Source organism: Acomys minous (assembly GCF_964271855.1).
Source record: "Acomys minous genome assembly, chromosome: 5".
Classification (NCBI taxonomy): Eukaryota; Metazoa; Chordata; class Mammalia; order Rodentia; family Muridae; genus Acomys; species Acomys minous.
The window spans coordinates 84,964,450-84,987,764 of record NC_140494.1 but is presented as its reverse complement, the minus strand read 5'-3'; the positions used below and the strand labels follow the sequence as shown (position 1 = coordinate 84,987,764).

Here is a 23,315-nt window from a genome sequence, read left to right as displayed (position 1 = left end):
ATGGATCTTTGTGAATCTGAGGCTAGCCTGGTCTACAGAGTGAGTTCCAGGACATCTAGGGCTGGTACACAAAGGAACCCTGTCTCAAAAAACAAAACTAAACTAAAAAAACAAACCAAAAAAAAAAAAAAAAAAAAAAGGAAGAAAATGTGACTACTGAGCCAGGAGACAGGTGACTCTCTGAGTTTGAGGTCATAGTGAGACCCTCTCTCAAAACACCACAGAGAAATAAAACTATAGATTAAGGTTTGTGAAAACAGCCTTATGAAATAAATATAGGTATGGAAAAGCAGTCATGTATGCATCATAAGATGGGCATGGGGCCACACCTGTGACCTCAGGCCCTGGGAGGTGGGAACAGATGATCAGGGCTTCAGGGTCATCTTCAGCTGCATAGGGAGTTTGAGGCTATCCTGGGAGACAGGCCACCCTTTCTCAAAAAATGAAAAAAATTTCAAAATCCCCAATTCACAGAAACCGAATCATTTTCATTGCCTACATGAGGAAAGGGAAAAGATTACACAATGCTAAAAGCAATTGATAGCACAGTGCACTTTGGGTAGCACATCGGCAATACTCCCGCCCACGCCCATCACTAGGGGTTGCTCACAGGGACTCTCCCACATGATGCACTAGCACTCTATCACTGAGCCAGGATCTCACTCACCACATGGCCCAGATTGGCTTCAAATCTGTGACCCCCCTCACCTTAGTCAATCTGAAGTAGCTGGGATTACAAGCGGGCACCACCATGCCCATCTGCCAGCTTGGAACTCACTAGGTAGCCAACGTTAGCCTTGAACTAAAATCCCCCTGCCTCAGCCTTGGGCCACTATGGCCCACTTGATGTTATTTTTAAATTTTTATTTATTTACTTATTTATTTTTTGGTTTTTTGTTTTGTTTTGTTTTGTTTTGTTTTGTTTTTCGAGACAGGGTTTCTCTGTGTAGCCTTGCTGTCCTGGACTCGATTTGTAGACCAGGCTGGTCTCAAACTCACAGCGATCCGCCTGCCTCTGCCTCCCGAGTGCTGGGATTATAGGCATGCGCCACCACCGCTCGGCTTATTTTTGTTTTTCAAGACAAGGTTTCTCTGTGTAGCCTTGGCTGTCCTGGACTCACTTTGTACACCAGGCTGGATTTGAACTCACAATGATCTGCCTGACTCTGTGCTGGAATTAAAGGCATGTGCCACCACGCCTGGCCTTGATATTAATTTTTGGTGGTTCATTATAGTACATGTATAAAAGGAGAGGCCTATTAGCCAGATAACCTGAGGTGGAGAACTTCTGTCTGATCCTTCTTGCTACTGCCTTCTGGTCAGGTCTTGGCCTTTTCTCTTTCTGTAAAAATAAAAATATTTATATTATTGTATTATTTTGTCAATTGTGAGAATGTATGTGAATTTTGAAATTTTAACTGGAAATATATATTTTTGGAATGTCCTCAATAAAGTTAGTGCTACCACATTGTAAAGTTTTTTAAAACTCTATTAATTTTATCTACAAAAGACATTATTAGTTTGAAATAAGTCTTCCAAAGAGAAAAATACTCATTTTCTACGGCTCATGATATGTGCTGGAGATCTTTGCCTTAAAAAAAATTATTATTTATATGGCATTTTTGCCTGCCATGTGAGACTGCACACCAGACAAAAATACCAGATCTTACTATAGATGGTTCTGATCAACCATGTGGTTGCTGGGAATCGAACTCAGGACCTTTGGAAGAACAACCAGTGCTCTTAATCTCTGAGCCATCTCTGCAGCCCTGAGATCCTTGTCTTTTTTAAAGGATTTTTTTATGGGTTTGGGTGTTCTGTCTGCATAGATGTTTGTGCATTGTGAGTGCACCTGGTATCCCCACCTGGTGTCCACAGAGGTTGATGGGGGAACTGGACACTTGGGACTGGAGTTACAGGTGTCGTGATCCACCTTGTGGGTGCTGGGAACTGAATGTGGGTCCTTTGGAAGAGCAGCTAACGCTCTTGACTGCTGAACCATCTCTCCAGCCCCTTGGTTATCTTAAATGAATATAATGTTATCCTCCTCCTAACTGCTGGGATGGTGTGCACTACCACCACACTCGGCAATGGTGGTTTAAGTGAGAAAAGTTATTCCGGCGTATAAACTTAGGAATGAAGTGCCATGGGTCAGAAATTCCCATAGACATGTTAGGAGACAACAGCAGCGGTCTGCGGGTGTGGCCCTGAGCCTGTGGAGGCTTCTGGCATATACCAGGAGCTTAGAACAAGGGAGCTACTGTGCTGGTGGGTGCCGCTATCCCTGGTCCCACTACAACCAGGGCATGAGCAAAGGCCAGTGCTACCGGGTGAGGAGGGCTGAGAAACTGCAAGGTTAGAGTAGCTACAAGGCTTTATCCAAGCTGCCTACGATCAAATTGTCTACAACGAGACTACACAGTAGAGGCAACAGCCAGAAGGCACAAACGGCTACATGCATTTCCAGTGACTCATTCCCGAGACTGAAGCGTGCAGCCACCCCCCAAGAACACACACCCCTTTCCTGTTCAGCACTTGAAAACCAATCAGATATCCCTTCCCTTTGGTTCATGGGTGGCACAGTTGACTTAAGCTAACAACCCCACAGCCCTCACACACGTCCATTTCCCATCATTCCTCAGCTGCAAGGAACAGAGGACGTTTATCATTCCTGCTTGCTGTGGAATTCACTGTGGTCTCAATGGAAGCTGGATTCTTAAGAAACTGCCCTTACTCCATGCCCAGACTTCAGTCTATTACAATCGATAGACTTTTATACATTTAAAAAATCCTTTATCGATTACAAAAGCATAACTATTTTTGTTTGTTTTTATTTTCCAAATCAGGGTTTCTCTGTGTAGCCTTGGCTTGCTTAGTAGACCAGGCTGGCTTTGAACTCGCAGAGATCTGCCTGCCTCTGCCTCCCAGAGTGCTGGGATTATAGGCGTGTACCACCGTCCCTGGCTAATTTTTTGTTTTGTTTCAACATGTATTTATTTGTTCTCTGTGTATGCAAGTCAGAGTACAGTTTGCTGGAACTGGTTCTGGGTTTAGAATTCAGGTCCCAAGGCTCAGCAACAAGTGTCCTTATAGCACAAGCCTTGTTGCTGGTCCCAAGTTTCCTTTTTGTTTGTTTGTTTGTTTTTTGAGAGAGTTTGTGTAGCCTTGGCTGTCCTAGACTCACTTTGTAGACCATGCTGGCCTCGAACTCACAGCAATCCACCTGCCTCTGCCTCCCAAGTGCTGGGATAGAGGTTAAAAGCTCGGGCTACTCTTGCAGAGGTCCTGAGTTCAATTCCCAGCAACCACATGGTGGCTCACAACCATCTATATAATGAGATCTGACGCCCTCTTCTGGCCTGCAGGAGTACATGAAGAGAGAGCCCTCAAAATACATTAAATAAATAAATAAACAAGCTTCCTATTTTTAATTTAGCTTTCTGACTCCAGATTTGATCAACACTTTCACAGTGAATAAGGAAAGCAGTTGATCGTATTATGGGTCCATTTAACTCACATAGACACAATCATAGGCCTTGCTAACTTATTTGTGTTTTACATGATCTTCTAAGGACTTTAGGTATCACAGCACCAACCTGGGCACAGAGACTGTGGTGCTTTCTTGACCTTTTGGGGTGTAAGGGCAAACAGTTCTACTACCAGGGGTTAACTGGACTCAGTTTTGTTAAAAACCCTGCATTCTTGGAAAGCCTAGCTCTGGATGTTTTAAATGAGAGACCCTCCCAGGAAGAGAAAAAAAGAAACCGGGATTGACACAGTGGCGAAATGGTTTCTGTCCTGCTTACTGGCTGGTAAACGGGGCCTTTTTTAAAAATTAAATATGGGTTTTTCGAATTGTCCCTTCTCTCAAACGTGGAAGACTGAACTAGAAGGCTTCTCAAGTGTTCTCAAGGCTGATCCTGGGTAGTTGGGTGGGGTTAAAACCGAAGGGCCTGTGAAATAACTTGTCGCACCGCTTATTACTGTGGTCATTTTCCCAAGGACAAAGAACTAGCCGCTGGCTGCGACGGGGTGTGCGGGAGGACCCACCAGAGTGGCCTCTCAGGAGGGTCACGCTTGCAGTCCACTCTTTCTGGTGGCAGGAGACAAATTACATCAGGCCCACCGAGGAAGACGGTAGGGCGGTGGCAGGCGGTGACGAAAGCACGAAAACACCAGCTAGGGCACGCGTGGGTGCGAGCGTGGCAGCGGAGCGCTCCCCTGGGCAGTTGAACGGCAGGAGCATCCCCACCCACGCCGCGGAGAGAGAGAGGAGGCTCGCGGCTCCGGGGACCAGCCCCTGCGTGGCAGTGTCACGTGAGCGAGCTCCGAGGCGGGGACCAGCACGGCCCGCCCAGCCCCCGCGCGCATGCGCACCGTCCCGGGCGCTGAAATTCAAATTTGAACGGCTAGGGTAGCCGACCGACCCGGGGCGCCGTGGGCAGTGCCGACTGGGCGTGAGGGAGCCCCGCCGCCCGGACTCCAGCCTTCCTCCAGGAGCCGCGCCGAGCCCCGCACTACACTTCTTTCCTGTTCCGCCGCCGGACCCACCGTCTCGCAGTACTCACGTGAGGCCGGGGACGATGGACCCGTTTACGGAGGTGAGAGACCCTGCGGGCGCTGTGAACCATGACCCCAGGCGGACCCCCCCGCCCGCGCCAGCTGTCAGCCTTCGGCCCACCGGCGGGCCGCGCGGCGCGTGCGCAGAGCGAGCGTGCAGCCGGGCGGAAGCCGCGGGGTCGCGGTCGCCCCGGCGTCGCTGCAGCACCTGTGGCTCCTGCTGTTTCGGGCTGGGGGGAGGGGGGGAGGAACGGGGCGCTTTAGACTCGGGGGGGGGGGGGGGAGACAGGAAAGACAGGGCATCTAAAACGCCACGCCAGCCTCGAGCTCTGTGTCGTGGGCTAGCCTTCCTCCACTCCCCAAGTGCTGGCACAAGGTGTGAGCATTCTTGTTTGGCCCCTGCCCTTCGGTCCCAGGTGCCCTAAATAAAGCACACTTGCCTCCTTTCTCCGTCTCGGGGTCTCCCGGGAGACAGGGCTAGGGGGCCTGATGGGACCGGCTCTGCCCAAAAGCTGAATTAGTTGGCGGGGTGGAGTCTGCCCAGGAACTCCTGTGCGCCTGGAATCTGATGGGAAATGATAAAGTGCCTCACTGGCCCGGAGGAGCGGTGCACTTAAGAATGCTGTGATGAAATCACTTAAGTTCAAATCAGCAGAGCAGGTGCTTTTTTAACCTCGAGTTTTCCTCAGATGTCAACTGCACTGAAAGGAAACTGCTAAGCTACCTCAGCGTGTAAGAACCAGTGTTCTTAGCGCAAGATGACAGAAAGGTTACAAAAAAGTTCAGGGGTTATGTAGCGTCTCACTTCGACAACACCTTCCTCGTCTCTCCCTTGGAAATAGGGTCGAGAGTCCACTGTTGACCCTGTTATTTATCCCTAGTTTTACTTTCATGTTGCATCTGTGCACTTGACATTCAGGAATTTTCCTGCTGACGTTTTGCCCACTGTCGCTTTTATTCCGGGACACTTCCTCTTTTTCTCTTTCTTTAAGCTGTTGCTCAGATTTCAAGAGTGTGTTGTGAGTTTTGCACAGTGGGTGGACAGTATTTCTGCACTACATTGGGAAATGCAATAGAAGATAGTAATAACTTCTTTTGCGTGGTGTAGTTAACAGTTCCATGAGCTAATCCCAGTTAGCAGTCAGAACAACGATTTGAGATCTTTTCCTTAATTGGTAATGAGGACAGCGAGTGACTCCCAACTACTAGGTATGCAGTCATAGCCTCATAGCGTTCATAACATCTTTGTACTGGGGAATGAATTTCTTATACAGGTTTTTTTTTTTTTTGGTCGAAAACAAAACCATGCAACACAGAAACTCATTTAACACAGAAGCTTATTCTCCCAGGGTGATTCATTGCTAATGCCATCATAAAACAGAAAAGAAATGAACTCTTTACATTAATGTCAGGACATTAGAGCCCAGTTCTCTTAATAACTCCTCTTTCAAATGCGGTGGTCCTAGTAGGTATTATTTTCCTTAGGCCTTTCTTCTCCCTGCTGCCCTGGTCCGGCACAGTCTCACTTTACCTGCTTTTTTCTGCTTTATAAACTCACACCAAACTTCCAGTTTGTGAGATGATCTCTAGAGTGTCCTTGCAAAATCACTTCATGGTGCGCAGTCCCCTTGCTGCTGAAAGTGTCCCCTTCCCGGGTATCCGTGTTCCACATGGGCTGCTCTTTCTTGCTCAGGGATATTTTCTCCAATATCAAACATACCTAAAAGCATCTTGTTGACTTACACACCAGATGGAAGTTTTATTTTTGGCATTAGGGAGTGAACATAAGGCCTCCTGAAGACTGAGCTGTATACCCTGCACACCCCTTTTAAGATAAGACCCAGCCTGGCAGCACTCAGGAGGTAAAGGTGAATCTCTGAGTTCAAGGTCAGCCTGGTTTGCCCAGTGAGTTCCAGGACAGCCAGAACTACACAGAGAAGCCCTGTCTCAGAAAAAGAGAGATATCTCTTGTATCCCGTGCTGGTCTCCAGCTTTCTGTAACTTGCCGTGTACCTTGAGGTCCTGGTCCTCCTGTCTCCGTCCTCAAGGGTCCTAGGGGTACACTGCCACACCCAGCTGAAGATGTGATTGAAAAAAATAGTGTCGCATACTAAATAACGGGTTTCATTACTACATTGTTGTACAGATGTGTCAGTTTATTTTAACTCCCCCTCTCCCACTGCTTTCCTTTTTACATCCTCCACCTCATCCCTCTGGCTGGTTCCTGAAGCTGCCACACAAGGCAATATAAGGAAGATAGACTTAAAATACTGAGCACTTACATTTATGTAATTCAGGCATATTTCTTTAATAAAAAAATCTTTGGCACTCACTAGCTTTATTTTGTTTGTTTTGATTTGTTTTGGTTTGGTTTTTCGAGACAGGGTTTCTCTGTGTAGCCTTGGCTGTCCTGGTCTTGCATTGTAGACCAGGCTGGCCTTGAACTCACAGAGATCTGCCTGTCTCCAGAGTGCTGGGATTAAAGACGTGCGCCACCACCACCCAACCCTTATTTTGTTACTTAGAGTGTTTAAGCTTTTATTTTTACATCTGAGTTTTGAATCCATTGCAAACAATAGTGTACTTAGTTGTGTGCGTTTGAACGGCAGAGCCGCATTCCTGTGTTGTGAAGCATTGCTCATGGCTCTGAAGTGGTGCTGACTCAAGTGCTTGACTGCAGAGAATGGAATGCTGGGCACGTCCATGGCTGCATATAATTGGAGCGTTTTGTTTTCTCAGAGTGATGTTTTATCATGAAGGAGATTATCAAGCCATTATGAATTTGGATAGCAGTCTGCGCACTTTTGTATTGTTGAGGGAGACTTCTTTAGGGGATAAAGGTCTTGTGAACATAAAATATTTTAATTACATAGCATTTGATTGTCAATTCTTTCAATGAACCTTAAGTTAGAAGATGGTTCAAAGTGCAGAGAGTTGTGCCTGAATCCAAATTTAGCTCACGGTTTGTGTTGTTGTAAGCTGGGTTGAACTAGCTCTGTGTCCCGTGCTGGCTTCCCACTCATGGTCTCCCGCCTTCCCTCCCCAGCCTCCCACGTTCTTGGACTCGAAGAGTGGCTGCCCCCTTGCTAGAGCTCATGCTCCTTCGAAGGGTTTCCTAAATGTTGTTGTTGTTGTTGTTGTTTTTATGTGAGAGAATTTTTATTTATAATAAAGGGAAAAATATAAAATGGTAATTCTTTTTGATTCAACATTTGTGGTTGTTAGTATGTTTAAATCTGGAACAATTCTAGTCTTTTCTTTGACAACATCTTGGCTTTTAAGAATTCACAATTGTTGTCCCCTGGAGGGGGAGACCTGGTGGCACTCAGAGGAAGGACAGCAGGTTACCAAGAAGAGACTTGATACCCTATGAACATATACAGGGGGAGGTAATCCCCCTCAGTCACAGTCATAGGGGAGGGGAATAAGGGGAAAATGGGAGGGAGGGAAGAATGGGAGGATACAAGGGATGGGATAACCATTGAGATGTAACAAGAATAAATTAATAAAGGAGAAAAAAAGTAAAAGAAAAAAAAGAAAAAAGAATTCACAATTGTGGGTTTTTTTTCCTTTCTAATTTTAACTACAGGGTTAAATAGGTCAAATGAAGCTTAATCCCAGGTCTGTATTAATCACTGCTCTCTATGCAGGGTGGTGATTATCCGTGTTCTTCAATTGCGTACATTTGAAAGAGAACAAATTGTTTTATGACACATCCATTCAAATAGCAGTGTCTGAAAAAAAGTAAAAGAAAAAAAAGAAAAAAGAATTCACAATTGTGGGTTTTTTTCCTTTCTAATTTTAACTACAGGGTTAAATAGGTCAAATGAAGCTTAATCCCAGGTCTGTATTAATCACTGCTCTCTATGCAGGGTGGTGATTATCCGTGTTCTTCAATTGCGTACATTTGAAAGAGAACAAATTGTTTTATGACACATCCATTCAAATAGCAGTGTCTATTGATTCAGACTGAGAAAAAAGGAGTATTCATGATTTTATTTAGTAGCTAAGATTTGAATTTACAAGTGTTTTATTATATTTTAGTATTTATTTGATAGGACATAAGAATATTTAGCATTTTTCTCCTTGGGAAGTGTATTATGAAAGCCTACAGTTATTTTTTGCTGCTTGTCACAACTTCAGGTCCAAGTGTGTTAGTTTGAAGCTGTAACAAGTTAGTATAAACTTAGGGACTTAAGTTGGGCATTGTGTTGCATGCAATCCCAGCACCCAGGAGGCAGAGGCAAATAGATCTCTTTTATTAAGTTAAAATTAATAGAGTTAAAGGCTAGCCTGGTCTACATGATGGATTCCAGGAAACCAGGGCATCTTAGACAGAGACCCTGTCTACAAAAACAAAAAATTAGTGGCTTAAAGACTTAGTACATTTTAGGGGGCTGGAGAGATGGTTCAGTGGTTAAGAGCACTGGCTGCTCTTCCAGAGATCCTGAGTTCAATTCCCAGCAACCACATGGTGGCTCACAAGCATCTGTAATGGAATCTGACTTTCTGGCAGGCATGAAAACAGAGCACTCTTATTACATAAAATAAATAAATAAATAAATCTTTTTAAAAACCACTTAGTACTTTTTAGTTTGTGGGTTGTGGGTCTGAACTGGGTTTTATCAAGTCAGAGTCAAAGTGTGGGTAAGACTTCCTTCTTCTCATGAAGCTCCAGGAGGAAGTCTGTTTCCTAGCCTCTTCCAGCTTCTAGATCTTTCTGCACACCCTGGCTTCTGGCACCTTTGTCCGTTTTCAGAGCTTCAGTCCCCCTCATCCTGACATCTAACTTTGTCATCGTCTTTCTTGATTTTCCCCTCCGTAACTAAGAGCTATTGTGATTTTTCTCGGGTCCACTCTGATACCCCAGAATAATGTGTACATACCAAGATTCCTGACCACATTAGCAGAATTTCTTTTGCCTATAAGGTAACATTCGTAGGCCAAAGATTAGAATACAAGCAGGTTTGAGGGACCATTTTACTGCCTAGCATACTGACTTAAACAACAATTACTTTCTGTTAATTTCTTTTAATGGAGGAGGCTGGGAGACGGCTATAGTGAGGAGCACAGGTTGCTGCTGCAGAGGACTTGGGCTCAGTTCCCAGCCCCACCCACATGGTGACTCACAGCCATTCATAGCGACAATTCTAGGGGCGGGGCCTGTCATCCTCTTCTGACACAGGCATGCGTGCTGTTCATATACATGCAGACATACACACATACATTTTTTTCTTTAATTTAAATTGTTTTCTGGGTGCCATAGAGATGGCTCAATGGTTAAAGAGAGCTGCTTTCCCAGAGGAGTAGCGGTCTGTTCCCAGCACCCTCATTGAGCAGCTCAACAACTGCCTAGCACTGCAGCTGCAAGGGATCCAACACCCTCTTCCGGCCTCCGTGGGCAGTTAGATGCATTTGTCTATATTTACCTGCAAACACACACAAAATTACATTTATTTACTTGTGGGTGTGGGTGGTAGTGAATCTCAGAAAACAGTTGGTTCTTGTCTTCCATGTAGGTTCCGGGGATTGAATTCTAGAGTGAGTCTTTGCAGGAATGCCTTAACCTACTGAGCAGTCTCCTGCACTCTCTCCCCCTCCTCCGCAGCCACAGCCACTTTCCTAGTCAGTGGAGCAGAAGTTTGTGCTGGGCTCCGCTGGGCTGTCCATCTCTTGGTTTTGCCTGTGATCGTGTAGCATTCCTTAGTGTTTGACAAATTATCTAGAGTTAAATGCCATGGCGCTGGCTGGAGTTGTTTCTCTAGCATATCAAACCTGGACTTTTCACATGATGTAACAGTCTCAAGAGAGTACAGAAACTGCAAGACTTTTGGGGACCTAGCATTTCAAATCATATAGTCTGTTGTTCCTGCCATATTGTATACCAGGTGAGTTAAAGCAAATCAGCAGCCAGATTCAAGTGGTGACGCAGATTACCTCTGTATGAGTGTATTTGCGCAGCTGTGTGCGCACCTGTGCATGCACGAGCACCTGGAGGCAAGGCGTTGATGTTGCACGTCTTCCTTAGTCTTTCTCCACCTCATGTTTTGAGACAGAACTTTCACCAAACCCGACTCACTGATTGGCTAGACTGGCCAGTGAGTTTTTAGGAATGCCCCGTCTGCCCTCCCTAGCGGTTCTTTTGGTTTCTAAAGAGCATTACCCTGTGTTACCCTGGCTATGCTGGACTCGCTTTGTGTAGTACGGGGTCTGCCTAAGCTATCACCCTAGCCCCTGATTAGACCTTTGGCTGAGACAGAAAGCATACAGCAGTGAGTGTCTTTACATGCTGCTTGTTAGTACTTATATTGCTTGTAGTAATTTTGATGCTGAGGCGCTGGATCATTTGGTGAATCTTGGTTCGGTTACTTGGGGTTTTACCTTTGAACTGTGTTTGACTTTTATCCTCCCTAGCAGTTGTTGATTTTAGAAGGCGTCTGAGGTTTTGTGGACCTTGAACTAACCTTGTGTTTTAACCCTGATATAATATAGAAGCTGCTGGAACGAACCCGTGCCAGACGGGAGAATCTTCAGAGAAAAATGGCTGAGAGGCCCACAGCCGCAGCAAGGTCTGCACTGCATGCTAAGCGAGGCCGAGAGCCACTTTCAGAAGCAAGCAATCAGCAACCCCTACCTGCGGGCGAAGGTAAGAGGGGAATGGGAAACTGGCATGGATTTGGAGTCCATAGCTCCAAACATTTCATTAGCATATGGAGGAACTGGTCTTGTGAGCTAATGCAACCACCTCTTGAGTTGTTACATCAGGCCTCAAGTCTGCAGGGAGCCAGACAGAGAACTTGGTTAGATGGCCAGGGAAAATCACTTTGTATAAAATTCATGTTCTTACTTTTAAAAGTTTTAAACATATTTTGAGATTTATTTTTCCATATTTTATGTGTCTGGGTGTTTTACCTGCATGCCCACAGTGCCTGTGGAGGCCAGAGGCGGCCACTGGCTCCCCTGGCGCTGGAGTTGTACACAGTTGTGAGCTGCCGTGTGGTTCCAGGTCCTCTGCAAGAGCCACAGCGCTCTCAGCCGCTGAGCCATCTTTCCAGTAGGCACCTCCTAAGTTTTTGTTTAAAAGAATATATTGATGTATGTGTGGCGAATGTGCCATGGTGCATGTGTGCAGGTCATAGACAACTCTATAGAGTTGGTTTTCTCTCTTCATTTTCATGTGGGTTCTGGGGGATCAAACTCAGGTTTCCGGGCATGTGCACGTTTACTCATTGAACCATCTCACTGGCCTTTCATTCTAATTTAAAATATGAGCTGGGGAGGTGGGTGGGTCAGTGGACACAGTACTGATGCACAAGGGTAAAGGCTAGGGTTTGGACTCCCAGCAGCCATGGCAATGCTGGGCCATGGCGAGGAAACAGGAGGTGGACACAGGCTTGCTATGACAAGCTGGAAGTCTGCACTGGCTGAGTTGATGAACTCTGGCTTCAAGAGAGAGACCTTGCTTCATAAGGTGGAAAACACAGAGGACACCTATGTCAGCCTCTAGCCTCACCTGCGCACGCACCTGCACACATACACACATACACACATACAACACACACACACACTCATGTCAGGAGATACGTTGAGGCCCATCCCTGGGTAGAAGTGAAATGCCTTACTTGAATGGCACCTTTAGGACCTGTTACTGACTTCATCGATGTCGTAGACATTTAGACCCTGAGAGCTCATCTATTTGGTAAGATGAGGTAGCTCGGTTGTCTCCAGAGCCCACTTCTCTCCTGAGCACCCTTCTGTGCTGCTTTAGTTACTGTCTGTGAAAGGTGGTTTCAAAAAAATCAAAATTCCACAAAATCAGGTTTCTACAACTTACTTTCTCTAGACTTGATTGATTTTTTCTTCCCTAAAATGAGGTGATTGAGCTTAAAATTTTTTTAGAATACTTGGTTATTCTTGTGTGTGCTGCTGCTGATTTCTGGTGGTCTTAACATTACATAAAATCTTATACATCTTGAGAATATTTAAATTTGTTTTCATTGAAGTTTTTAACAGAAAAATGGCATGTTCTCCTAAAAAAAAGGTCTTTTTCGGGTCGTATTTCAAAATTAGTGCAAGAAAGGTTTTTATGTTTTTCTTAGAAGTAAGTAGCTAAAGTGTTAGAGAAATTTGATAATTGTTAAGCAGCCACTTCAGGCTGTGAAAACGGCAGAGGTTTCACTATGGGCTTTTGTGTTCTTTGGGATCTAGAGAAATCTTGTACAAAACCATCACCATCAAAAAAACGATGTTCTGACAAAACTGAAGTGGAAGCTTCGGACTTAGAAAATAAAGAACCTGTTGAGTCAGCTGTACCAAAGCCTTGTTCTCCAAAGCCCGCACCCCAGCAGGTGCAGGCCCCAGCACCCCATCCTGTGCAGCCCCCAGCACCAGCTGCCGTCAGTGAATCTGTGGCTGCCCCGGCATCGCCGCTCAGTGTGGACAGAGGGCTGAACTCAAGATCAGAAGCATCCACTGCCTCTTCAGTTAAAACTCGAATGCAGAAACTTGCTGAGCAGCGGCGCCATTGGGATAGCGAGATAGCAGGTATAAACCAGGTGGGCAGGGTGGCCCCTGAGCTGCTGTTGGTAAGGTTCAGCCTGGTGCTGCATGTGTGGTCTATGCCTGCAATCCCACCCCCGGGGAGGCTGGTGCAGGAGGGTTAGTTATACCCTATTTGAGGCCTGCCTGAGTAGCGGGAAAGGTAAGTGCTTTTGTTTTGTCTGTGTATGAAGTCCTAGCTTGTAGATGATTAATATCCCAGGAGTATAGCTTTAAAACAATGAATGAGAATGAGGCATTCTCAAGTAGATGACGAGGTTCCTGAACGTCACCTAATAACTGAATTACTTCCTGTTTTTTGTGGTTTGGTTTTGTTTTTCTGAGACAGAGTTTCTCTGTGTAGCCTTGGCTATCCTGGACTCACTTTGTAGACCAGGCTGGCCTGGAACTCACAGTGATCCGCCTGCCCCTGTCTCCTGAGTGCTGGGATTGATTAAAGGTGTGCGCCACCACGCCCAGCTGAATTGCTTCTGTGAAAAAGCACTGACCCTCAGCTCTAGACTCAGGAAATCCTACTTCATATGTTCACTTATTGAGTAAAGAGACTAAGGTGTGCGCCACTGTTTGGTGTGGAAAAGTTGTCAAAACACAATACTCCCCGCCCCCCAGTATACTGAACTGGAAAGCACGTTCTTAGCCACAACTCTGGACACAGGAGAATGACGACCTTATATGCAAACTGTTTAGTAGTTATGGACCAGTGTTATTTTTATCACAACTTATTTATTGATCTTCTAACTTGTTAGGTAATGCTGCAACCCTTTAATACAGTTCCTCATGATGTGGTCACCCCCAACCATAAAATTATTTTGGTTGCTACTTCATAACTGTAATTTTGCTACTATTATGAGTTGTAATATAAACATGTGATACACAGGTGGTCTCAGGTGACCCCTGTGAAATGATCTTTTGGCCCCAAAGGAGATGTGACCCACAAGCTGAGAACTACTAATCTATATTCAGCCATTTCATCAATATCTTATTTTTATTTTCAAGTAAAACAAACTTATTTCAGCATAATTTTATTTGCTGAAAAGAGTTTGTAGGGAGGAAGACTCTTTTGGAGTGAGATTCCTGAGGTTTCAGAGGGGTAAAATAAAAATCTAGGCCAAGGTAGAAGCCTGGGCAGGAGGGGGTCCCTTCTCTTGGTTGCATATGTGGAGTCTCGTCTTCCCCAGGCCTTCGTCTCTCCAGCGCATGCTTTTTGAACACACAGGCCTAGATTCTTCACTGGGTATCACGATCTGATTTTTATCTCCAAATGAAGGATCTAAAGAAAAATAGTTGTTTAGCCTGTGCTATCCAAATAGCCACTAATAAGTAACTTTTATTTAAATTAATTAAAATAGATTCAGTGTCTTAGTTTCTTTAGCCGTGTTTCAGTGTCCTCAGCACCTGTGGCGAGCACTGGCTATGTTGGGTGTGCAGGAGTGGGGCACATCTGTTTTCCTAGAGCTTTAAGTTACATATCGTTGGTCAGCTCCTGAGCTGTCACCCTAGCCCTATAATGGCATCTCACAACTCCTTAACCTAGCAAAAGGAAACTCCTGTAAGGCAGGCAGTAGTGGCTTACGTCTTCCAGCACTTCAGAGGGAGGTGAGTTCAAGGCCCGCCTGGTCTACAGAGTGACTTCTAGGATAGTCAGAGCCACACAGAGAAGCCCTGTCTTGAAAAACCAAAAAATAAAAATAAAATAAAATAAAACTGTAAAAAAAAAGTACATGTTAAGTGTTTCAATTTGGATTAAGTATCATTTTATTTGAAAAGATGCTGCATTTAAGTAAAGTAATATTTTATGGATGCAAATTTAATCTCATTTAAAAATTCTGTATTAAGTGACCATGTGATTATATATATATATTATATATAAGAATAACTTGAATATTTCTTTTTTATTTTTTTCTGAAAACATTTTCAGAAGATGTATTGGAAAGCTCACACTTCTTACCAATGCCATCTGAGGAAAAGGCTGCCTCGCCTTCCAAGCCACCCCTGTCAAATGCCTCAGCTACCCCAGTTGGGAGAAGGGGCCGTCTGGCCAACCTTGCTGCCACAATTTGCTCCTGGGAAGATGATGTAAGCTACTCATCTGCAAAGCAAAACAGAGTCCAAGAGCAGCCTGGTACTGCTTGTTTACCCAAGTCTTCCTGTGCAAGTGGAGCATCTGCTAGCATCAATAGTAGCAGTGTTCAGCAGGAAGCTACATGCTGTTCCCAAAGGGATGGCAATGCCTCTGTCAGGAAAGCCCCATCTTCTAGTGCTGCCGATGGACCATTGCTTAAAGCCTCAGTGTCCAGCTCTGGGGTGAGTCAATAACATGTTATTCTTTTGAAACTTATATTATAAATGGTAATGACTATATGTGGTCTCTGTATGTGTTGGGTACTGTATGTGGGCATATTTATGTTTTATAAAAGTGAAAACTATAAATTTGGTAATTTATCTAAGATAAATTTACATTTCATAACTAAAATAATAATTATTTAAATTAATTAAAAATTTAAAATCCAAAGTATGTAATAATGGAATATGATGAAGCCTCTTTTTGGTCAATGGGGGAAAACTAAAATTAGTCCATGCCCCCCCCCAGCAGGGTTTCTCTGTATAACTTTGGCTGTACTTGACTCTTTTTGTAGACCAGGCTGGCCTCAAACTCACAGCAATCTGCCTGCCTCTGCCTCCCAAGTGCTGGGATTACAGGTGTGCACCACTGCGCCCAGCTAAATTAATCCTTAATTACAACACCTTTATGGATATCCATAAATGTAAGACACTGACTATTTCTGGAAAGATAGTGTAGATCTGTATCTGTGGTTGCCTCCAAGAAAGGTAACTGACAAACAGGAATGTCAGGGGTAATGCTTTCACTGTATAACTTTGAAGTGTTTGACACTTTTACTTTATGGATGTACTATTACCTCAGTAGTTTAAAAAAAGAATGGTGGTTGTTTCTGACGATTGCCTGCCAATGCAGAGAGGAGCGCCGCCTTAAATCCCAGCTATGAAACTGTGAGGAATGTGTCTTTGTACAAGTTACTTAACATTGTAAAGGCTTATTTTTCCTATGCAAAATCTGGGATCAGGGTTACTAGAAAGAGAAGCTAATATGCATAAAATTCTCACCATAGTTCCTGGCTGAATCTTAGTTATTTTTTATAATCAACTCTCAAGTCCATGATCCTTGGGGTGGTTGAGCATTCCTAATCTGAAAGGCTTCAACGTCTGAATGAAGCCCAAGTGCTCCCTGTGATGGTACAGTGGAGAGCTCCACAAGGAGCCGGAGTGCTCCCTGTGATGGTACAGTGGAGAGCTCCACAAGGAGCCGGAGTGCTCCCTGTGATGGTACAGTGGAGAGCTCCACAAGGAGCCCAAGTGCTCCCTGTGATGGTACAGTGGAGAGCTCTACAAGGAGCCCGAGTGCTCCCTGTGGTGGTACAGTGGAGAGCTCCACAAGGAGCCGGAGTGCTCCCTGTGATGGTACAGTGGAGAGCTCCACAAGGAGCCTGAGTGCTCCCTGTGATGGTACAGTGGAGAGCTCCACAAGGAGCCTGAGTGCTCCCTGTGATGGTACAGTGGAGAGCTCCACAAGGAACCCGAGTGCTCCCTGTGATGGTACAGTGGAGAGCTCCACAAGGAACCCGAGTGCTCCCTGTGGTGGTACAGTGGAGGGCTCCACAAGGAGCCTGAGTGCTCCCTGTGATGGTACAGTGGAGAGCTCCACAAGGAGCCGGAGTGCTCCCTGTGGTGGTACAGTGGAGAGCTCCACAAGGAGCCTGAGTGCTCCCTGTGATGGTACAGTGGAGAGCTCCACAAGGAGCCGGAGTGCTCCCTGTGGTGGTACAGTGGAGGGCTCCACAAGGAGCGCGAGTGCTCCCTGTGGTGGTACAGTGGAGAGCTCCACAAGGAGCCGGAGTGCTCCCTGTGATGGTACAGTGGAGAGCTCCACAAGGAGCCCGAGTGCTCCCTGTGATGGTACAGTGGAAAGCTCCACAAGGAGCCGGAGTGCTCCCTGTGGTGGTACAGTGGAGAGCTCCACAAGGAGCCCGAGTGCTCCCTGTGATGGTACAGTGGAGAGCTCCACAAGGAGCCGGAGTGCTCCCTGTGATGGTACAGTGGAGGGCTCCACAAGGAGTTGCTCCCCTATGATTTGAACTCATGGCTTCCTGCATGCTAGGAACATCGTGTCACTGAGCTGTAACCCCACCTGTACTGCACGGATGTATTTATTTATTTTTATCTTATGTACATTGGTGTTTTGATTGCATGTGTGTCTGTGTGAGATGTCAGATCCCCTGGAACAGATGTCACAGACAGTTGTGAGCCTCCATGTGGTTGCTGGGAATTGAACCCTGGTCCTCTGGAAGAGCAGCCAGTGCTCTTAACTATGAGCCATCTCTCCAGCCTCCGAAATTAATTTCTTTCAGATAATACAAAGTTGCTTTCAGGCAGTTTCTAAGGTGTATATAACACAGAACTGAGTTTTGTGTTTAAACTTGGGTCCCATCCTAATGATACCTCATTGTACGTACTTCCAAAGTGTGAAACACTTCTATACCAAGTACTTCAATTAAAGAATACGGAATTAATATCCTACTGAATTGATATTAACTTACTTAAAAATACAAATAAAACTAATTTGTATAATTAATAAGACACTAGCCCATAATTTGAGATTTCTTTTTAAACTAGGAGTGACTCTACCCCTGATAACTACTTAGTTTTCAATATATTATAAGACTAAATTGTCTATTAATTTAAATAACAGCATTTTATAAGTTGAGTTTATTTTATTTTTATTTTTATTTTTTTATTTTTGGTTTTTCAAGACAGAGTTTCTCTGTGTAGCCTTGGCTGTAGACCAGGCTGGCCTCGAACTCACAGAGATCAGCCAGCCCCTGACTCCCAAGTACTGGGATTAAAGGTGTATACTACCACACCCAGCTCAAGTTGATTTTTTCTTTTAATCCATTTAATTTAACATATGTTAGAGAGGAAAGGAAGTAATATTTTTGGTAATTCTTTGTGTAATGGCTACCAAGGAAGTGGAACTTGAAATGATTTTGTGGCATCTGTGCCACAATGATAATTACTGTTTACCCAATGTGTTCTCATGGTTCAGAAGGCGGCATCTTCCCCTGTGAAATCTGCTGCAGTCAGCACCAGTGCTAAAAACCGTGAGGTACAGAATCCTGAGCTACTTCACAAAACCTCTAGTCCTCTGAAAACAGAGGCATGGAGAGCAAGTGAGAAGCCAGCTGGATCCCAGGCAGCTCAGCCCAAAGACGCAGCTAACAGAGAAGCTTGTCTCCAGTCCCACTCCAAGGACAAGGCTGCAACCCCAGGTGAGTATTCAAAACTGTGGAGTAGATTCAAGACACTGGCTTTTAACATTTTACTTAATGTTACTTTGTTGTTTTTTGGTTTTTGAGTCAAGGCCTCCTTCATATGTGTACCAGGCTGGAGGCAGCCCAGCTGGTCTCAATCTTGTGATCCCCATGGTCTCCTTGGGGCTGGGGCTAGGTGATTATCATCAGGGTACCTTTTTATTTTTCTTTCTTTCTTTCTTTGTTTTTCTTTCTTTGTTTTTCTTTCTTTGCTTTTCTTTATTCTCTCTCTCTCTTTTTTTTTTTTTTTTTTTTTTGAGATAAGGTTTCTCTGTGTAGCTTTGGCTATCCTATACTCACTTTGTAGACCAGGCTGGCCTCAAACTCACAGTGATCCTCCTGCCTCTGCCTCCCAAGTGCTGAGATTATAGGTGTACACCACCCTGCCCGCCCTTTTCTGTTTTTTGATGTATAAGCACACAATCAGAATCTGCATTTTAGGGGACGTGGAGAACCAGCCTTAAGCTAAGTGTGTGGGACACTGCCTGCCAGTCTTGACTCTGACGAAGTAGAGAGAGTCTAGTCTCACCTTGGCCGACACAGTGGGCCGCCAAGCTCCTAGGAGCCACTTGATTCTGCCCCACCCTAGCAGCGGGAAGCTAATGTGCACACAGAGTACTGCACTGCCTGTATGTTTACATGCTTCGTGTATGTATGTAAACACTTTGTGTGTTTCTTACAGTAGTAAGCTGAGGGTTTTTGTTTGTTTGGTTTTTTTTTTTTTTTTTTTTTGGTTTTTCGAGACAGGGTTTCTCTGTGTAGCCTTGGCTGCCCTGGACTCACTTTATAGACCAGGCTGGCCTTGAACTCACAGCGATCCACCTGCCTCTGCCTCTCGAGTGCTGGGATTATAGGCGTGCGCCACCACGCCCGGCTCGTAAGCTGAGGTTTTATAAAGTGCTACATTTATCTTGTGACTTATTTTCTGGTGTGCTCCACATATTATTGAGAAATGCAGGACTAAAAAAGTTAGCAAAAACACATGATGACAGAATTTACTGAGAGCTGTGTTTAGCTGTGTGTGTGATGCACACATCTGCTCATGTGGGCGTCGTGCCCATGGCGAAACAGGAGGAGGCTGTTGCTTGTCCTCCTGAGACAGGGCCTCTTCAAGCTGGAAACTGTTTGGCGAGGCCAGCTGGCCAGTGGGTGCCCAGGAGCCCATGCCTCCCTTCCCAGCTAGGGGCACAAGCACATGCAGCCACACCTGGGAATTCAAACTCAGGGCCTCAGGCTTGCAGAGCAAATGCTCTTGCCCACTGAGCCATCTCCCTGCCCCCCTTTCTTTAGTACAGCTCCTGTGTTTTGGGCAGGATGTCATGTGTCCCAGTCCCCCTGAGCTTACTCTGTGGCCTAGGATGGCTTTGGACCTTAGATCTTCCTGCCCCTGTTCCCAGGGCTGGGGTTACAGACATGCACCACCACACCTGGTTTATGTGGCGCTGGGATTTGAACTAGGGGCCTCATGCTTTCCATGCATGTACTCCATCCCCAGCCTGTGTTCATCCTCCTGAAAACAGGCTTTCTAGACGTTATAGTTCATGTTATAAGTGGAGGGAAGAGTAAGCTAAGGGGAGAGCCACAGTCAGTTTCTACATGCTCTCAAACAAGAGGCGGAGCTCGGGTGGAGCACTTGCCTAGCATGCACTGGAGGTGAGGACAATGGTGACAACAGAACCACAGAAGAAGGTCCTTTGATGGAAGCACACTGGTTCTTTAAAACAATGGCTTTTTTTTCACATTTATTGGTTTTATGCTGTGTCTATTGTTTTTGGATTTATTAGTTTTATGCTGTCTATTGTTTTTATATATATTGGTTTTAGGCTCTGTGTCTATTGTTTTAGATTTATTGGTTTTAGGCTCTGTGTCTATTGTTTTTGGATTTATTAGTTTTATGCTGTCTATTGTTTTTATATATATTGGTTTTAGGCTCTGTGTCTGTTGTTTGTAGATGTATTGGCTTTGTGCTGTGTCAGGTCCCAGGAACTAGAGTCATCGATGGCCGGGAGCCACCATGTGGTGCTGTGCAGTGAGCCCAATCCTCTAGGAGCCGCAAGTGCTCTTAACTGCGGAGCTGTCCCTTCCGCCCCACAGACGAGTTCTTTCTGCCTAGGCTTCTAAAGACTTGCGGCTTCAGTATGAAACATCCCTTATACTACTCTTTCTTAGTGGATATAGCCAGCACCTCAGAGAGACCGACTTAGATGTGTCTTGCACTGACCTCTAGCTTGGTATATGACCTGAAATAGTAACAAATGACACGTGGTGTCCTCAGCCGTGCCAGGTGCTAAACTCTGCTGTTTGCTTTTTCTCTCCCTCTTCAAATAAAGTTTATTATAATAGTCACATCCATTTATTTATGTATTTTCCTGTGGCTTCTTTCAGTCTTTAATGCAGAGTTGAAAAGCTGTGACAGCACAGGGCCCACAAAGCCCCAAGTACTTACTATCTTGCTCATCAAAGGAAAGTGTTGCTAACCTCTGATATATTAATCCTGTTTTAAATAATACAACTTTTTGGTAGAGGTGACTGTGTGTGCAGTGTGTGTGTATGTATGTGTATGTTTTTTTAAAGATTTATTTATTATTATATATACAGTGTTCTGCCTACATGTACAACTGCTGGCCACAGGAGGGAATCAGATCACATTAAAGATGGTTATGAGCCACCATGTGGTTGCTGGGAATTGAACTCATGACCTCTGAAAGAGCAGTCAGTGTTCTTAACCACTTAGCCATCTCTCCAGCCCGTGTGTGTATGTTTTATGAACATATTTCCATATATATATGTCACATTTGCCCTACTAAAAAAAGTGCTTTCTATTGTTATTATTAGCACTCTCATGTGCACAAATGCATGCTAACCTGCATGGAGTTCAGAAGATAGCTGTCTGGAGTTGCTTTCTGTTGTCTTTTTTGAGACAGGAGCTCTCGTTACTTCTCCCCTGTACTGTTGAGTTTCCAGCCAATTCTCCTGTCTTCTCCTCCCATTTGACCATAGAGCATGAGTTTGGGATTGCAGATGTGAGTTACTAAATCCAGTACCTTTTAGGGGTTCTGAGGCTCAATGCAGGTTATCAGAGCTTCGTGGAAAGCAATTTACCTGCCCCACCCCCACCCTTTAAAAAAACAAAACAAAAAAACCCGAAGTCCTATAAATTTTAGTCCACTGGGGCTAAGGAGATGGCTCATCAGTTAAGAGCTTGTACTGCTCTTTCAGAGGACCTGAGTTCTATTCCCAGCACCCATGTCAGCCTGCTCACAACTGCCTGTAACTCAATAGGCCAAGGGTATTGACACCTGGCCTGTGTAGGTGCCTGTAGTCATGGGCACCCACCCACAGACACACAAGCAAACACATAGTTAAAAATGATTAAAAATTAAAAATTTAGAGCAGTATTTAATAGACTCTTTGAACAATTTTAATATTCTCTTTGTGAATGACTGTTCCTAGAAACAAAGCATTCTGTAACTAATGGATTTAGAGTTTGTCCCTTGGAAATGATAATTGCTACTTATTTTGAATAGATTCCAAAACTGTGTTTTCTATAGGGGGAAGAGGAATCAAACCTTTCCTGGAACGCTTTGGAGAGCGTTGTCAGGAACACAGTAAGGAAAGTCCAACTCCTAGAGCATCCCATAAAACCCCTAATATCACTCCAAATACGAAGGCCATCCAAGAAAGACTATTCAAGCAAAACACATGTTCCTCTACTACGCATGTAGCCCAGCAGCTCAAGCAGGTAAGGGTGTCTGCGCTCAGTACTTACTAGATGCCCTCAGCATGGAACCTAAGGAAGAAATATGGCCTCTCCCATCTTCTTTTTAAAAGATGTACTTATTTTTATTTTACGTGTGTAAGTATTTTGTCAGCAAGTTTGTATGTGTACCACATACATCACTGCCCACGGAGCCACAAGAGGGCAGATGCCCTGGAGCTGGAGTTGCAGATGGTTGCAAGCTGCCGTTGGGTTCTTGGAACCGAGCCTGGATTCTCTGTGAGAGCAGCCAGTGCTCTTACCCACCGAGCCACCCCTCCAGCTCAGATATGAGTGTTTTTGAATGAGCTAAGGAGAATCCTTTTGAGAACATGCAAGAGTTTCTTCTGTAGCCTAGGTCGCCTCGGAACTCACTAAGCAGCCCAGGCTAACTCTGTATTCTCAGAACTCCTTCTACCTCAGCTCTATATGTACTGGGATTACCATGCTTGGCTTGATAAGTAGCATTTTAATTTTCTATACCTCTAATTGTAAATTGGATGATGAAACCATGTATCATATTTCACACATGTTGTGAATCTTTATATTTTATAACTGAGCACAAGAATACTTTTGTTTTCTGTTTTTCAAGACAGGGTTTCTCTGTGTAGCCCTGACTCTCCTGGAACTCACTTTGTAGACCAGGCTGGTCTCGAACTCACAGCCGATCTGCCTGCCTCTGCCTCCCAAGTGTTGAGATTAAAGGCGTGCGCCACCACACCCAGCCAAAAATACTTGTTTTTAATTTTTCTTTTGCTAAGGCTTTATTGAGTCCAAGCTGGTCCCAGCTGTACAGCTGAGGAGATGGTCCTGCTGCATCTCCTCCCACGTGTTGGCTTTAGAGTGTGTGCTACTACATCTAGCTTTTAAAAGGGTTTACTACTGGGCTGGAGAGATGGCTCAATGGTTAGGAGCACTGTCGGCTCTTTCAGCGGTTCCTGAGTTCAATTCCCAGCAACCATAGGGTGCCTCACAACCATCTATACTGTGAGCTGATGCCCTCTTCTGGCGTGCAGGTGAACATGCAGATAGAGCACCTTATATATATAAAATAA

General features: G+C 44.9%; 2 protein-coding genes across 9 annotated transcripts in view; one reads left to right on the top strand and one right to left on the bottom strand.

Moving 5' to 3' along the window:
- Nucleotides 1-4,685, bottom strand: part of MATCAP2 (microtubule associated tyrosine carboxypeptidase 2) — a gene marked incomplete at its 5' end in the record, with an annotated part of 44,317 nt that extends 39,632 nt beyond the window's left edge. For 4 of the 5 annotated variants that reach the window (XM_084782924.1, XM_084782926.1, XM_084782925.1 and 1 more), the window contains 2 exons: nucleotides 1,273-1,342; nucleotides 4,569-4,685. In XM_084782924.1, coding sequence (XP_084639050.1) covers nucleotides 1,273-1,342; nucleotides 4,569-4,631 — 133 coding nt within the window. Of the gene's footprint in view, nucleotides 1-1,272; nucleotides 1,343-4,523 lie in introns of all 5 variants that reach the window. The other variant, XM_084782928.1, reaches the window with a different exon arrangement.
- ANLN (anillin, actin binding protein) overlaps nucleotides 4,468-23,315 on the top strand; it is a 49,720-nt gene continuing 30,872 nt past the window's right edge. For 2 of the 4 annotated variants that reach the window (XM_084782919.1, XM_084782917.1), the window contains exons 1-6: nucleotides 4,468-4,601; nucleotides 11,053-11,206; nucleotides 12,769-13,104; nucleotides 15,038-15,423; nucleotides 18,239-18,461; nucleotides 22,055-22,245. In XM_084782919.1, the coding sequence (XP_084639045.1) occupies nucleotides 4,584-4,601; nucleotides 11,053-11,206; nucleotides 12,769-13,104; nucleotides 15,038-15,423; nucleotides 18,239-18,461; nucleotides 22,055-22,245 (1,308 nt within the window). In that variant the 5' untranslated portion in view covers nucleotides 4,468-4,583. Of the gene's footprint in view, nucleotides 4,602-11,052; nucleotides 11,207-12,768; nucleotides 13,105-15,037; nucleotides 15,424-18,238; nucleotides 18,462-22,030; nucleotides 22,246-23,315 lie in introns of all 4 variants that reach the window. The other 2 variants (XM_084782918.1, XM_084782916.1) reach the window with 1 other exon arrangement.